The sequence below is a fragment of the Salvelinus namaycush genome, chromosome 12, assembly GCF_016432855.1.
Source record: "Salvelinus namaycush isolate Seneca chromosome 12, SaNama_1.0, whole genome shotgun sequence".
NCBI lineage: Eukaryota > Metazoa > Chordata > Actinopteri > Salmoniformes > Salmonidae > Salvelinus > Salvelinus namaycush.
In genome coordinates, this window is record NC_052318.1 from 41910090 (window position 1) to 41926193 (window position 16104).

Here is a 16104-nt window from a genome sequence, read left to right on the forward strand (position 1 = left end):
AAGCCATGGTCATCAGAAGAGCATGGAGAGGGGAGCGTTAAACCAATCAAATTTACGCTGGGGCGGTAACCACATATATCATAGGGCCGAGAAAAATGATGGTCAAATTTAATGTACACCTTTTTACTCTACAGCGCTCTTATTGGTTGCTAGAGACGGGACTCTTGCTTATGACGTGAAAAGGACTCACGCAACACCTACGCAAACATTATTTCCATAATTGATTCAAAGTATGATGATTAATCAATCATGATTCAAAATTAATTGAAACACAAAGTTATTACTTAGAATACTGACACTTTATATAACATACTTTACAGAGATTATTAATTGTAACATAATTATTCTAATTTAAATTGTAAGAATAAGTGTGCAAAGGGAAAACAAGAGAAATACAAATAATTGAGATCACATGTCCTTGAATTTAAATTGCAGAATTAAGTGTGCAAATTGAGATCACATGTCCTTGAAGGCAGGAGGCGCAACTCTGCTTTATATCCGTTTATGAGTTAGATTTTTTAAATTAAATTCATATTACCATATGATGTTTGTAATTACTAATCAAATTAATATAGATGCATCCCACCCAAACATCATTCATAATAACATTCATAGTACGGTAACCTCAATCCCCCTCCTGTCCCACATTTACATCATGGGAATCGAGAGTATCAAGTAAAAGCCCTCTTCGTCCAATCTTCAATGTTCAGTTAACTTCAAGGTATTTTGTTGGTTTTAACCTGTTACACACTCTTCAATTTCACCATCACAATTCACCAGTTCCTCAACCAATGTGACCTCTGGCCTTTAACCTCTCTCACAGATGACCTCAATCACGCTCTGCTCCATGGGAGCGGGGTCCAGGCAGCGGTGGGCAGTGCTGCCCACAATCTCGTCAAGTAGGAAGTGGACCAGGTTTTCATCGGAGACGAAGCGCCACAGATACATCTGCAGGTAGTTGCAGTCAACCTGGATCTGCTGCAGGCCGTAACGACCAAAGGTACGCAAGCGGACACACTCCAGGAACGTCTTCAGACTGATCTTTATGATTCCTGTCAACACAGAGACCTGAGAGAGGAGATTAAGACTGTCAAATTGGGGGGTGTAAGAGACAGTCTCTACGCAAGGGGTCTCCAACATTTCTAGCATGAAAGCTACTTTAAAAAAAATGTTACTCATTTTTTTTTATAGCTTTCAAATAGGCACATTCTTCTCTTCTCCTCTACCCTGCAACTCTTCACCAGGTCCTTGTAAAAGATATGTGTTTTCTGTTTTCTGGTAAAATAATGGTTAATAAACACCTCTAAGGGGCCCCATAACATTTTCTATTGTATTTTCCAGAATTCAGTTCTGTTTTATTTTCCCTGGTTTTGGATTTTCTTCCCTTTTTATTTTTTTTTATTTTTTATAAACTCTCCATATTACAATTACTTATAGAGAAACAATGAAAATGGATGTTCTGAGTCCATGTCAATTCTCAAATCACATCCGAAGACCAATTTTAATGTCTGAAAAAATTAAAATAACAATGTTTGATTTGAGTGTAATTCCCCTTTAATTGTGCATTTCATTGCTCAGTCTAGCAATGTTTCTGTTAGGCCTACTGCTGCAACATGTCATGGCTGAGTTTGCAAAAACAATGGCCACCCAATTGATACAAATAATTATGATATCTGTCAGGTAAGCCTACTTTGCAGTCAACGACCTTCTCAAATGTTATCATCGCTAACTGGCTACTTACGGAGTGAGCATAGACAAATGCACGCACCAAACAGACAGAAATGCAATATTGCTGCAAATTAATTGGCAGATATTGTGTTCCATTTGGATTTTAAAGCCAAGAGGCGCTAAACAGGGGTGGGATAATGTCAATGTTGCTTTGATTGGATAGTAGCCGGGAGCTTTATGTTTATGACAGTTTGCGACGGAACACCTGAAAAAAAATTGCCTGTACTTTTAGAATTGCTTTGCGAGCTACTCATAGGTGGGCAGCGAGCTAACAGTTGAAGAACCCTACTCTAGGCCCTCAGCTACCAGAGCTCTGTGATCCCTCCCTACCCACCTTGTTAAACTCCACAGGACTGAAGATGTCGATCCGCTCAGAAAAGAGCTTTTGTATATTACTCAGGAGATTGGTATCCATAGCAGCACTGCAGGGAGACAAAAACCGTTCATAAGCCATTAGGAAAGATAGCCATCATACTAACATTAGACTGATCCTGCCTCTGCTAAACATCCACACATTGTGATGCAGTGTTAATGTATTATGTTGTTATGAAAGGGTTGTGTGGTAGGCGACTGTAGTTATGGTACCTGGGTGTGTAGCTGGGGGCGTAGCGGGTTTGCTGCCTAGAGCCGCTGTAGACAGAGAAGGTCCTTTTGCTGGAGTCACTGCTGTGGGCTTTCCTCACCCCCTCCTCATAGAGAAGACCCACCTGTAGGGAAACACAAGGAGAGAGATCAGGGGAGGGAGTAAAGCTGTTTAGATTCCTAGCACTGATGATGCTTTTGTCCACTCACATTTATACAGTGATTACAGTTTTCCTACATGCCAAAGGGTTTTATATAGATAACGGACATTACCTGCACATCAATAGAGGTGGTGTCCTCCACCACTCTTTTCATCACAGCACGGACGTTCCGTGGCTCGATAGTGTTGACCCAGTCTCGTGTCTCCACACTCTTTCTCAGCATCTGGGATATGATCAGGCCCTGAACCTATCCACAACAAGAGAGAAGGGGTCAGCATTGAAATAGAAGAAATAGGCCTGAAATGGCCAGTCGCAGCAATAGTAATTTGTTGGTAAAGTGGGAAAATGTGTACTTCCGAAAGTATTCCTACCCCTTGACTTATTCCACATTTTGTTGTGTTACTGCCTGAATTCAAAATTGATTAAATATATGTTTTTTTCTCACCCATCTACACACAATACCCCATAATGAGGTCAAAACGTATTTTCAGAAATGTTCAGAAGTATTCACAACCTGAGTCAATACATGTTCGAATCACCTTTGGCAGCGATTACAGCTGTGAGTCTTTCTGGGTAAGTCTCTAAGAGCTTTGACACCTGGATTGTACAATATTTACAAATTATTTTCAAAATTCTTCAACCTCAAATTGGTTGTTGATCATTGCTACACAACCATTTTCAGGTTTTGCCATAGATTTTCAAGCAGATTTAAATCATAACTGTAACTCAGCCATTCAGGAACATTCATTGTCTTCTTGGTAAGCAACTCCAGTGTAGATTTGTCCTTGTGTTTTAGGTTATTGTCCTGCTGAAAGGTGAATTCATCTCCCAGTGTCTGGTGGAAAGCAGACTGAACCAGGTTTTAGTCTAGGATTTTGCATGTGCTTAGCTCCATTACATTTATTTTTTATCCTGAAAACCTCCCCAGTCCTTAACGATTGCAAGCATACCCATAACATGATGCACCCAACACCACCATGCTTAAAAATATGGAGAGTGGTACTGAGTAATGTGATGTATTTGCCCAAAACATAACTTTGTATTCAGGACAAAAAGTTAATTGCTTTTTGTTGTTGAAAACAGGATGCATGTTTTGGAATAGTTTTATTCTGTACAGAACTCCTTCTTTTCACTATGTCAATTAGGTTAGTATTGTAGAGTAACTACAATGTTCTCCTACCACAGCCCTTAAACTCTAACTGTTTTAAAGTCACCATTGGCCTCATGTTGAAATCCCTGTGCGGTTTCCTTCCTCTCTGGCAACTGAGCTAGGAAGCACGCTTGTAGTGACTGGGTGTATTGATACACCATCCAAAGTGTAATTAATAACTTCACCATGCTCAAAGGGATATTCAATGTCTGCTTTTTATTTTTAACAATAGGTGCCCTTCTTTGCGAGGCATTGGAAAACCTCCCTGATCTTTGTGGTTGAATCTGTGTTTGAAATTCACTGCTCGACTGAGGGACCTTGTAAGTGCGGAGCACAGAGATGAGGTAGTCATTCAAAAATCATGTTAAACACTATTATTGCACACAGAATGAGTCCATGCAGCTTATTATGTGACTTGTTAAGAAAATGTTTACTCCTGAACTTATTTAGGCTTACCATAATAAAGGGGTTGAATACTTACTGACTTAACATTTTTACATGTTAGTCATTTAGCAGACGCTTTTATCCAGAGCGACCTACAGTAGTGAGTGCATACATTTTCATACTGGTCCCCTGTGGGAATCGAACCCACAACCATGGCGTTGCAAGTGCCATGCTCTACTGAGCTACACATTTCAGCTTTTCATTTTTAATGAATTAGTAAAAATGTCAAACATTATTCCACTTTGACATTATACGGTATTGTATATAACAAAACGTGGAAAAAGTCAAGGGGTGTGAATACTTTCTGAAGGCACTTTACCTTAACATAATGGTTCAGTAGCTTCTGTGCTGCCTCTCTGGCCTCTCCACATAAAGCTGCGACTGCAGTTACAGGAGAGCGATGCTGTGAAAACGAGAGAAACAAGAGGATATAACAGCATGTGATACACATTTCTCATGACTAAAGAGGACCTATTATTTGGACAGATATTCTTACATTCCCATCAACAGCATTGAAGAAGTGTTCAGAGTCTCATTGGCATATTTACCTGCACGAGGAACTGCTCGTCTGTGAGGGTGAGGATATAGGTGATGGTGGAGGTTTCATAGTTCAGGCAGAGGCGTGACAGCAGCAGTAGGAGGGCAGGGGGTGTAGAGCCGCCCCTGTCTCCCGCACTCTCACAGAACTGACGTGAGGACTGGCACACAAACTTAATGAAGTTAACCACAAGGCTCTCACGCACACCCTGGCTGCAAAACTCCCCCTGAAATAGAGAGGTGAAAGAGAGTTGTCAATGAAATAAATAGCATACCAAATTCAGAAAATAAGGCATACTATCAGAGCAACTCACAAACTGAGGGATACAACTAACCCACAAAAGCATCAGTATTAATTTCACCTTGAAGTAAGGCTTATTGGAGAAGGTGATGTCCTTTGCGGTGAAGAGGTGCACTGATGCCAGCACTGACTTGATCTGATTGAGAATGGAGGCAGACAGAGAGGAGAGGAGCTCTGGCAGGCTGGCGGGAGCATCTTTCCCAGTGGCTGGTCCCGCCAGATGAGAGCCACCTCCAGCTGAGCTTCCACCCAGCCGAGGGGCTGCTAGGGCCTGCCTCACGTCTCTCAGGCTGTCTAGGTAGAAGCTCTGCAGGGCTGCCAGGTACTGCTTGATCCTCTCCCTGGCTGCTCGCACCACGATCTCAGTCCCTTGGCTGGGCACAGCAGACCCAGGCAGCAGTTTGGCTACGGCCTGGAGCCTGCGGTGGAAACGGTCCAGAGCCCGGACCAGAAGAGAGTTGTCTCCAACACTTTTCTCCTCCTGTATCCTCCTCTCCACCAGCGAGAAGTAGCAGGTGGCCAGGGCATCCACGAAAGCATGCAGCTTGCCAATAGCCATATGGGGGATGTTTTTGGAGGCCAGATTACCCTCTTGCGGACGGTTGACAAACAACTCTTGGTACGAGGCAATGGCCAAGCAAAGGCTGCTGACGAATTCATTGCAACCTCTGTCTATGAATTCCAGAATATCAGTCCTTGAGCTGGGAGAGAGGAAGGGATTGCCTGGAAAGGTGGGGTCAGCGGGAGATCCAGCAGTGGGTGCAGCTGACAGTCTGCGGGCAGGGCCAATGGAGGGATCTATCACTGATGTGGGTCCAGAGGACAATGGTGGTCTTAGCTCCGCCTCCAGTCCTCGGAGGTTTGCTTCCAGTCGTGACTGGGCGTGGATCAGGAACTTGTCACACAGTTCCTCTGCTGGCTCATCCAGCTGCAGCAGAAGCTCCACACACTCTGAAAGGTCCTTCGCACTCGAACCTCCATCTCTGCAAACACAGTCAACACCTAGCAGAGGTAAGGCATCCATGCAGAGGCATAATGTATTATTACTATAGAATATGAACTAGAAATGAAAATTCAAAGAACCTTGTTTTGCAGCCATACTAATCTCAGTTAACACAGAACTAAAGTCTCAGGTAATTGGTCAGCTTCTCCATTAAGTTCTGGGTCCATACATGTTAAGAGAAGAGATCAAGAAATGCTAGAAGGAGCGGAACGAGGATCTCCACCCTTTCTCTTTGCAATTTAGGGGCCGAATGTCCCCTTCCCTTCTGAAATTCAAATGATGTGAACACCTGTGAAATCATGATTTGTCCAAATCGCCAGTGAGGAAAAACCAAACACCGGATCTACTGCTGCTCGTTATCCTAGCATCCCATTCAGTCCCGACAGATTCTCTCGGTTTGCACGCAGAATCTTTCCACAAGTGACTACTTCTCCTACCTGAACTTCTGCCTAAGCTCCTGTGCCAGCTTGTCCATGATGGCATTACAGTCATCCTGGATGCCCCTGAAGGAGGGCATGTGGCTGTACTGCTGCAGCACGCAGCGGGCACGACGATGGGAGCTCACCGCCTGGGAATAAGCCTGCAGCTCCAGACACTTATTCAGCCTGGCAGGCAGCTCAAACAGGAACTGCAGCTTTCGAAGGAGAGTGTGGACTCCTGGGTGGGGGGAGGGAGAGGAAAAGTTTGAACAAGTAATCTGACAATGATAGGTATATGACCAACAAATACGATTTGTTATTTAGTTTATTTCAGGCGATGGAGGCGTGTCACCACAGGTTTCATTACAAACCTGACAGTTTGGTTATCTGTGCATGCTGGTCCTGAAGAGTCCCACTGATGTGTGCACTGAACTCTGTGATAGCAGCCATGTTAGTAGAGAGACAGTCCATTTCGTCCTCCATCTTCTTAAAATCATTCTTCATTTTTCTGATTGTGTCTAGTGGGAGGAGATGAGGGCATTCATTCATTACATGGTATGTATACTGAACAGTGAGTGACGCAAACATGATCCAATGTAATAACATGATATCCAATGCACTGCCTACACTGTCCCCGATTTGCTTACCTGTGGCAGAGATGAACTTGTTGTAGTTCTCATACACCAATGTCTGCATGTCACTGTCCAAGGAGCGGATCTGCTTCACCATGCAGCTCTCCTGGTCCATCAGCTCTCCAAGGGAACATTCTCTCCTAAGCTGCAGCCACCAATGACATGAAGGTCAGTTTTGAAGACAAGACAACTAACAGACATCACTGAGCGACTGTACTACCTGAGTGACTGACACCAATGCCAGATAAGCAGTTGGCATTGGCTCTTGTACATACAATCGTTTGCCTCTGGATTTCATTTGTTGTCTTATGGTCAAAGAATAGCTAACTATATGTGTCGCATCCAGACACAGAAATTGGATTTTACCTTATTGAGATAAACCTCAGGATCGAAATGCGTGCCGTTTATATCGCAAGGATTCATCGACTCTGCTTGATCCACGGTCTTTCCTTCCTCGTTCAACCCATAATAGAGCTTCAACATACCGTGCACTCGGCGCTTCCGCGTTGGGTCGGAGTCAGGTGGTGTGGTGGCCGTAGCGGTAGCACAAATATCCCCGTCCATTTAGACTAAATACCAGCGAAATTGTTATGAATTGCAGGACAGACCAAAGAACAGCTAAATGTAACCGACAGCCAGATAAACAGACAACCAGCTATTCGCCACTAAAGCAAACAGAGAAGTTACCGTACATGTCCCGATGAGAAGCCCGTGATGGAGAAACGAGCCAGTAGGTGGCAGCAATGACTCAAAGAACAAAGTCAAGGAACGGAGAATCTGATATTCAAAAATTTATTGATCAAATATGGACAAAAAAAACGTTGATAGTAAGGTTTAAAACACAATTATAACAAATCTTATAGTTTTGTCAAAACAGTACAAAGCTGAATAAAAAAACGTTTTGTGGGTTTAACTAAACCTAGTCAGTCACTGGTTAAGTTTGGTAGTGCACATTATATAAATTACAAAGGAAAGAAAACAGTGAAGTTACAGGGTTCGATATATTTTAGTGTCTACGGCTGCGTTTACACAGGCAGCCCAATTCTGATATTTTGCCCAAATATAGGCAAGATAGCTTATCTGATTAATTGTTTTTTTTGACCAATCAGATAAGCCATCTTGCCTCTAATTGGGAAAAATATCAGAATTGTGCTGCCTGTGTAAACACAGCCAACAGAGCAGATCATGTTTGACAAACAAGCCTACACGTTTACCAGGTAAGTCTCTCAATGGCCAAATTAATACTGAAAGAAACAAAGGCACTTGGTCTTTTTATCCAGACTATTGCTTCATTTGAGTGTGAGAAACAGAGACAGAAACAGAGAGACAGAAACAGAGTCAAAAAATATTAGTCCAAGTTATTACTCCAATAATAATACTAAGAATACAAATAATGACCAAAGGTAAAAACGTTACAGTATTTCTGATGTATCAATAGTGCATGTCTAAGATATTGAATGCTGTGCATGTACAGCAAGTGAGTACACTACAATCTTTTTAAAAAGGAATACCACATCCATAGATCGCGTGCCTTAGGAATTATGAATCGGAACATTTTGTTGTCTTTGCATCCACGTTTGCATAATTGACAATATCAGTTATAGCATAGTGGAAACCACGTTCTTCAGCTTATGAACACTTAATTGCATCAGAGATATACAGTAGAATCGCTCCTCTCATACTGAAGAGAGGCCAGCAGAAGAACTGTCATCAGGAAACACATCCTCTTACTGAATGGTCAGCTAAGTGGGTGAGACTAAATGGACTTTTCTGATGTGCAAACCGACTAGCCAAATCTAAAACGGACCCTTACCTTAACCCAGACCCACATTTAACCAATTCTAAAAATAAATATCGGTTTACACATCAGAAAATTCCCTTTAGTCGCTCCCCTCCCAAGTCAAGCTGCCCTTGCATGGTGTACAATATAAACAATAACAGTGCTAGAATGCTAGGCCTTGTCATTTCTGGGAGGGGGATGCAGATAAAGTCCATGATAACCATGAGACTCTGAATCTGAGTGTTTAGCACAGAGCGGCAAAGACTACCACAAGATACACGTTTGTTTTGGTACAAAGACTGAGGTTTGAACAAGATAGTTGCAGAGCCTCCAATATCGCCCTCCATTCAGATAATACAATCCCCCCCCGTGTTGTTTGGTTTCCAAGAGCGTAGCATACATTTCAATGAATGATACACTACATGACCAAAAGTATATGGACACCTGCTTGTCAAAAATCTTATTCCAAAATCATGGGCAGCTTTAAAAGCTTCCACTCTTCTGGGAAGGCTTTCCACTAGATGTTGGAACATTGCTGCGGGGACTTGCTTCCATTCAGCCACAAGAGCATTAGTGAGGTTGGGCAATATATTTGTAATTTTCTTTTAAAGGGAAAGGGAAGGGAATGCATTCAACTGAAATGTGCCTTCCGCAGTTAACCCAATCCCTCTGAATCAGAGGTGCGGGGGGCTGCCATAATCGACATCTACGACTTCGGCGCCCGGGGAACAGTGGGTTAACTGCCTTGCTCAGGGGCAGCATGACAGATTTTTACCTTGTCAGCTCGGGGTTACCGGCCCAGCAACCTTCCGGTTACCGGCCCAACGCTCTAACCACTAGGCCACCTGCCGCCCCCCCAATTAGGCCTGGCTCGCAGTCGGTGTTCCAATTCATCCCAAAGGTGTTCGATGGGGTTGTGGTCAGGGCTCTGTTCAGGCCTGTCAAGTTCTTCCACAACGATCTCGACAAACCATTTCTGTATGAACCTCACTTTGTGCACGGTGGCATTGTCATGCTTTAACAGGAAAGGGCCTTCCCCAAACTGTCATCACCACAAAGTTGGAAGCACAGAATCGTCTAGAATGTAATTGTATGCTATAGCGTAAAGATTTCCCTTCACTGGAACTAAGGGGCCTAGCCCGAACCATGAAAAACAGCCCCAGACCATTATTCCTCCTCCATCAAACTTGACAGTTGGCATTATGCATTTGGGAAGGTAGCATTCTCCTGGCATCCTCCAAACTGAGAATCGTCTGTCGGACTGCCAGATAGTGAAGCGTTATTCATCACTCCAGAGAACACATTTCCACCGAGTCCAATGGTGGCAAGCTTCACACCACTCCAGCCGACCCTTAACACTGCGCATGGTGATCTAAGGCTCATTGGCCACGGAAACCCATTTAACGAAGGTCCGAACAGTTCTTGTGCTGACATTGCTTCCAGAGGCAGTTTGGAACTTGGTATTGAGTGGTGCAACGGATGACAGGTTATTTTTAAACGCTACATGCTTCAGCGGTCCATTCTGTGAGCTTGTATGGCCTACCACTTCGCGGCTGAACCGTTGTTGCTCCTAGGCGTTTCCACTTCACAATAACAGCACTTACAGTTGACCAGGACAGTTCTAGCAGGGTAGAAATTTGACAAACTGACTTGTTGGAAAGGTGGCATCCTATGACGCTGCCACATTGAAAGTCACTGAGCTCTTCAGTAAGGCCATTCTACTGCCAATGTTTTTCTATGGAGATTACATGTCTGTGTGCTCGATTTTATACACCTGTCAGCAACGGGTGTGGTTGAAATAGCCGAATCCACTAATTTGAAGGGGTGTCCACATACTTTTGTATATATAGTGTACATAGTCATTGCACATAAACTCCATCTGAAGGAGAATTGTAATAAAGGTCCCCTATCACAAGGGTAAAATCTAAAAGGTGGTGCTACTGTCACTGTTACCACTACACATCAACAGTTTCATATTAAACTCCAACTTCTCCCAAATAGGTAGCTGGTTCAACTTGACCAGTGAAGCAATGCCACTTTCCAGCACCTAAAGAACGTAACTTCATATACACAACATTTAACCATAAATATTTATCCACACTTAAATCCTACTCTTGGTCCATAGTATTTTTGCAATCAAGAAGATAAACCTCTCCAACTCCCTACATATCTTTTAGTCTTAATCTCAACTTGCATGTTCAGTTTTGGTCTCCAGTTAGCATAGAGCAGTGCCTAGATCAGAGATGGAGGCTCAACCTTGCTCCACCTGTACTGATGAGTATGTGGGTGGCTGTGCCTGCCTGGTGAAAAAGGAAGCAGCTCTCTTTGGCTTCAAGCGTTTGATTTCTTTACCTGCCCGGAGGACAACAAACACATTTAACAGTTCGTTTTACAACCTAACCTGATAAACAAATGAAGCTTATATGGATGGTTAATACTGAGGAAATGAATGACATGCATGATGATGGCCTCTCCCCAGACTCACCGTTGTCCACGTAGCTGATGGTGTTCAGTGTATGGACCCGACTGCACACCACACTGCTCTGCCTGCGCAGTTTCCCTCGCCGACCGCCCCTTCCTCTGTCACTGTTCCCTGCCTGTCCAGCAGGCTGATGGGATAGACTGACATCACTGTCCGTTTCCGTCGCCGCCCCTCCTTCGGCTGCAGACTGTAGCTCCACACAGAACTCAATAAGGCCGCTCATAAGCTCTGCCTAGAGAAACGAGGGAAGAAAGAACAGTAGCAACTCTGGTCACTTCAATGGCATCTATGACCACCACCTAATGAATGTTTATTTTGAATATATATATATTTTTTTAAAGGTAGGTTTAGGTTTCATTACTTGTTTTGAATAGATCTTCAGTAACTTGTTGACAGGGGTGCCGGCCTCCTCCCCATCGAATTCAAGCCACAGGATGTGCGAGTCACCTTCCCCCTCGGGGTAGCTGTGGTCCCAAGACAACTCACTGAAACGCAGTCCCAGGAGAACATGCTGTCGTGGAGTAGGAATGCACCGGAGAAAACAAGGCAGAAAGGTAGAGGGTTGGGTATTCAGTGAAGTCTTTTTGCATTGATAAGGTACACATCTTACTCAATCACACACAGTAAAATAGGTCATATTCTGCTAGTAATGTAGAGGAGTTATCATTTATTTAACAAGGCAAGTCAGTTAAGAACAAATTCTTATTTACAACGACGGCCTACCCCGGCCAAAACCGGACGACGCTGGGCCAATTGTGCGCCGCCCCTTTGGGACTCCCAATCACATAAATCAAATCAATCACGGCCGGATGTGACACAGCCACTCACAGCTTGACATTTCAGGTCTCACCTTCTCTTTGATGTCCATTACATACACCCCCTCCAGACTAATCCCCACATTGACAGCTTTCCGTCCTGCTCTATGAAGAATCCCCTGAGCTGGCTTGTCAATCTCCCCCGAGAAGAAAGCACACCTGGCCAGACAAGAAACAAACATGATGCAAGTGACATGTGAAGGAGATCCAAACTGTGAATGTGTTCCATGCAGTTAAGTTGAGGCCATTAGTTTTGCCTGTTCCTTACCCATAGTAAGGCAGAGAGTGGCATGTGCTGAGGTACTGGCGTAGATGCTGAGTGGGCTCTGGGGGGGTGCTGCCTAAGGTGCTGATCTTACGATACTCCTCCAACAGGTTGTGCTCCAGCCCTGCCTGACGGCCCCCTTTTCCCCTCAAGGTAGAAAACAGCCCTCCACCTCCCCCTGATACATGTGCAGGCAGGAAGGATATCAGCTTCTTCTCTCTGAGGGAGTTGGGAGAGGAGAAGCAATAGTCTGGGTATGCAGCCAGCTATTGGGAAAAATTACGCATAATTGGCCCAGCGTCGTCCGGTTTAGGGTGGGTTTGGCCGGTAGGGATATCCTTGTTCCATCGCGCCATAGCGACTCCTGTGGCGGGCCGGACGCAGTGCATGCTGACCAGGTCGCTAGGTGTACGGTGTTTCCTCCGACACATTGGTGCGGCTGGCTTCCGGGTTGGATGTGCGTTATGTCAAGAAGCAGTGCGGCTTGGTTGGGTTGTGTTTCGGAGGACGCATGACTCTCGACCTTCGCCTCTCCCGACTCCGTACGGGAGTTGCAGCGATGAGACAAGACAGTAACTACTACTACCAATTGGATACCACGAAATTGGGGAGAAAAAGGGGTAAAAAAATTAAAAATAATACACAACGTCACCAAGAGGCAGACGTTCAGATGCCTGGCATAGTTTACCTTAAAGCAGCAGTGGCTTTCTGGTCATCCAGACCTACTCCCAGTTCCATAGCAAAAGAGAGTGCTCCCAAACTCGTCCAGGTTTCAGGGTCACAGGGGAAGCGGCCAGCGAGGATGTTAACCCGTGCCTCGTCGTAAAGTAGTCTCAACACCCCCTCGTCATCAATCTGGAGGGAAATACCATGCAATGAAATGTGGAATATAGGAGGATGAAATGTGGCAATGAAATGTGGAATATAGGGGGATCCAAACACAGGGGCATGTAGGTGCGGGGGGGCCCGAGGGACAAACATAACCTTTTGTCTTAGGGCTGGTGCTAGAGTGCTCTGGGGTATGTGTCTACAACCAGGAAAGTATAATCTATCCATTTGACACAACACAACTTGACTGATATTTCCCCCCCCCCCCCCCCCCCCCCCAACAGCTTCATGTTAAGTTTAAGGAGAAAACAGAACAAGCAGTACCTGCAGCTCTTTAGACTTGGGATGAAACACATTCCTTCTGTACTGCAAGCATGGCTCATCTGGAGAAAAAAAAGGAAAGTACAGCATGGAGGGTATTACTGAACATTTTTATATGATGGCAGATGTACGGCTTAGGATTAGTGATGTTGGGTCAGTGGCAACATGAGGTCAGGTTGACAAAGCAATATGAATTCAGCAGTGGGGATGAAAAAAAAATTCTAACAGATGTGAGACAAAAATGTTCATCTGCCAAAAATACAGAAACAAATAGAAAAGATTACAGAAACACACAAGCTCATCCCTACACACAGAGACACAGGCAGTCTCACCTTGAGATATGTCCTCCTCTGAGGCCTCAGTGAAGCGATACAGCAGGTCCTGCCACTGGCGGCACAGTTTGTAAGGCTGATGCTTCGGCTTTAACTGCAGTTCTGAGAGAGGAGGAAAAGGCAGGGAGTAAGCAACGATGTGATAATTAATGAGAAGGATGATGAAAAGCATTCTCATGGCATAACAAAGAAAGGAATTTGGCATGACAAAGCATGCTAATCTATAGCACCATATCCACAAGCCGTAGACTTGGCCTACACTCATTTCGCTGTAGTGATCCCTTCCCTATTTTACAAACAATGCCAGTCGTTCAGCAAGACAGTAGTTCAAAAGAGAAGCATTCAAACTGTCAAATGTTCCTCTTATGGCCCAAGGGCTCTCTTCAATCACCACCAATACATGATACAATGAACCAGACCAGCCTCAGACAACCCTATCCCTTTGTAATACATATCTGCCCTTCTCCCCCTGATCAAATCAAGAAACTGTCAAATGAATGGCCAAGTTGCTTATATTAAAATAACATCATGGGGCTAGGGGAGGAGGAAGGGGGAGGTGCATACAGAGAGAGCTGTCATTACCGAGCAGAGGAGAGCTGAGCCAGAAGGCAAAGGCATCCATTGCAGAATCAGGAATGTGGAGAGCCTCCCGGACACTGCGGCCTAACTCCTGGACACTCACACAGGCAACCCCCTCCACACACAAGTGTACCGCACTGTCACCCACCAGGTACACAAGCACATCTTGAGCTGTAGGAGAACAAACACAGGGAGGACAGTTGACATAATAATCTAATGCAAAACAGAAACATCTTGCAAGCCACGATGATGTCATGAGCTTACATGAATCCGTTTGATATATACACAGGGCTATTAAACACCAATGTTCCAAATAAGAAAACACACAGAGACAAAAATGTTATATTGTAAACACCAGACAAAGAAAAAAGGGAACTGACCGCGGGTGACAGAGGATGCCACACTTCCTCTCTGTGAGCTCCCCTCCGATGGTTCTGGAGGAAACCCCCCACACTCATCTACTTCCATCTGTGTGAGACACACAAATCAAGATGAGTTTTTCGAAAAATATATGTTATCCACTAGCAAATTCACTGTGACATAGCTAGCTAGCCACCTCCGTGAGTAACGTTAACAATAGCTGTAGTGATGGTGGGGATCGATACAGTTGTTCTCCATCTTCTTTTTAAATAGTGAGCCAATTTGTTTTCAGCAGTTTTATTCCCTGACTGATGATAACCCGTTTTCTCATGGGTCTCACTTGTCCCTCTGCAGCATACACATAGTGAGCAATATTTGGAAAATCGAATCGCAATACATATCTAATTTAACTATAGAATATATATCGTATCGTGAGGTGCCTTACAATTCCATGTCCTAGTTATCTATAATTATGTTCAATATCAAGGCTTTGATTTTCTCGTTGTCAAGTCGTAATAGTTTTTACTGAAACGACATTTCACATCTAAGTAAGCTGGTATCCTGCCAACAAACTGTAGACAGCTCAATTACGAATATTATGCTAACGTTAGCTACTAGCTAGCTAGTTACCAAGCAAGAAGACAGCGGTGGGCTAATCCGGTGAGATGACATTCAATTACCTTCTTTTACTGAAAATGTAGAATTGACAGTCCACAAGATAGTATAAAAATAAAAAACTCCGTATGAGAATATATTTTGTCAAAACAACAACTTCAACAGTTTACCAGCACACTGACAACTGCCTAGACTAATGTACTGCGCCCTTTGTGCTTCTTCTTCTGTGGGTTTATGGCAGACTACAATCCCAAAATGTGTATTACCACCACCAACTGGACGGGGTTAAAAAAAACAAGGTCAAAATAAAACCCATACGTGATAGGGAGAACTAACTTTATCCACCCAAATAAAACAATAAAAAAACACATTGACAAAACCAAACTCCCACTTCTTCCTTGCTTCCAAACTCCATGACCTGAGAGGGTGTTACGGCTTGTGACGATACTCCATGCAACTACTCCGCTAAGAAGTCTTTCAGTCCCAGGAACCGTTCCACAGCATCCACAATGATATCTATTTTACTGGACGTCCTCTCCACCTTGGCAGTTCAATCAATCACCATAGCTATAAAGGCCACAAAGCCCACCTTCTTAAACTTTAACATATCTGGATCCTGCTGTTGAACGGCAACCCCTGCAGCCTTCAGTGAAGCCCAATCCACCACCATGGACTCTTCAGGAGCACCATTCGAACCCTCAACACTTTTAACAGCCGCTGCATATGAAATGCTCTGGAGAGCCCTGACTTTGGCCACATCATTCTCTTTC

General features: G+C 44.1%; 2 protein-coding genes across 2 annotated transcripts; both read right to left on the bottom strand.

The window, feature by feature from the left end:
* Positions 1-96: 96 nt before the first annotated feature.
* Positions 97-9461, bottom strand: LOC120057249 (vacuolar protein sorting-associated protein 51 homolog). The gene is made up of 11 exons (XM_039005795.1): positions 7324-9461; positions 6973-7102; positions 6697-6843; positions 6344-6563; positions 4965-5886; positions 4614-4829; positions 4385-4468; positions 2584-2718; positions 2314-2435; positions 2063-2150; positions 97-1068 (listed from the first exon to the last, which is right to left on the bottom strand). The coding sequence occupies exons 1-11, from the start codon at positions 7519-7521 to the stop codon at positions 808-810; spliced, it is 2523 nt and encodes an 840-aa protein (XP_038861723.1). The 5' UTR covers positions 7522-9461; the 3' UTR covers positions 97-807.
* Positions 9462-10494: 1033 nt separating this feature from the next.
* LOC120056598 (FERM domain-containing protein 8-like) lies at positions 10495-15550 on the bottom strand. Its single transcript, XM_039004796.1, has 11 exons — positions 15400-15550; positions 14740-14827; positions 14363-14530; positions 13781-13882; positions 13452-13510; positions 12988-13154; positions 12303-12518; positions 12070-12193; positions 11581-11730; positions 11223-11451; positions 10495-11089 (listed from the first exon to the last, which is right to left on the bottom strand). The coding sequence occupies exons 2-11, from the start codon at positions 14825-14827 to the stop codon at positions 10989-10991; spliced, it is 1404 nt and encodes a 467-aa protein (XP_038860724.1). The 5' UTR covers positions 15400-15550; the 3' UTR covers positions 10495-10988.
* Positions 15551-16104: the final 554 nt, after the last annotated feature.

Coding starts and splice junctions, on each gene's coding strand:
- LOC120057249 (XM_039005795.1), bottom strand. CDS start 7,521: ATGGACGGGGATATTTGTGCTACCGCTACGGCCACCACACCACCTGAC. Junction 7,103..7,323: donor CTGAGGTTTATCTCAATAAG/GTAAAATCCAAT, acceptor TGGTGGCTGCAG/CTTAGGAGAGAATGTTCCCT. Junction 4,830..4,964: donor CCAATAAGCCTTACTTCAAG/GTGAAATTAATA, acceptor TCTCTATTTCAG/GGGGAGTTTTGCAGCCAGGG.
- LOC120056598 (XM_039004796.1), bottom strand. CDS start 14,827: ATGGAAGTAGATGAGTGTGGGGGGTTTCCTCCAGAACCATCGGAGGGG. Junction 13,511..13,780: donor AGAGGAGGACATATCTCAAG/GTGAGACTGCCT, acceptor TTTTTTCTCCAG/ATGAGCCATGCTTGCAGTAC. Junction 12,194..12,302: donor CACTCTCTGCCTTACTATGG/GTAAGGAACAGG, acceptor TTGTCTGGCCAG/GTGTGCTTTCTTCTCGGGGG.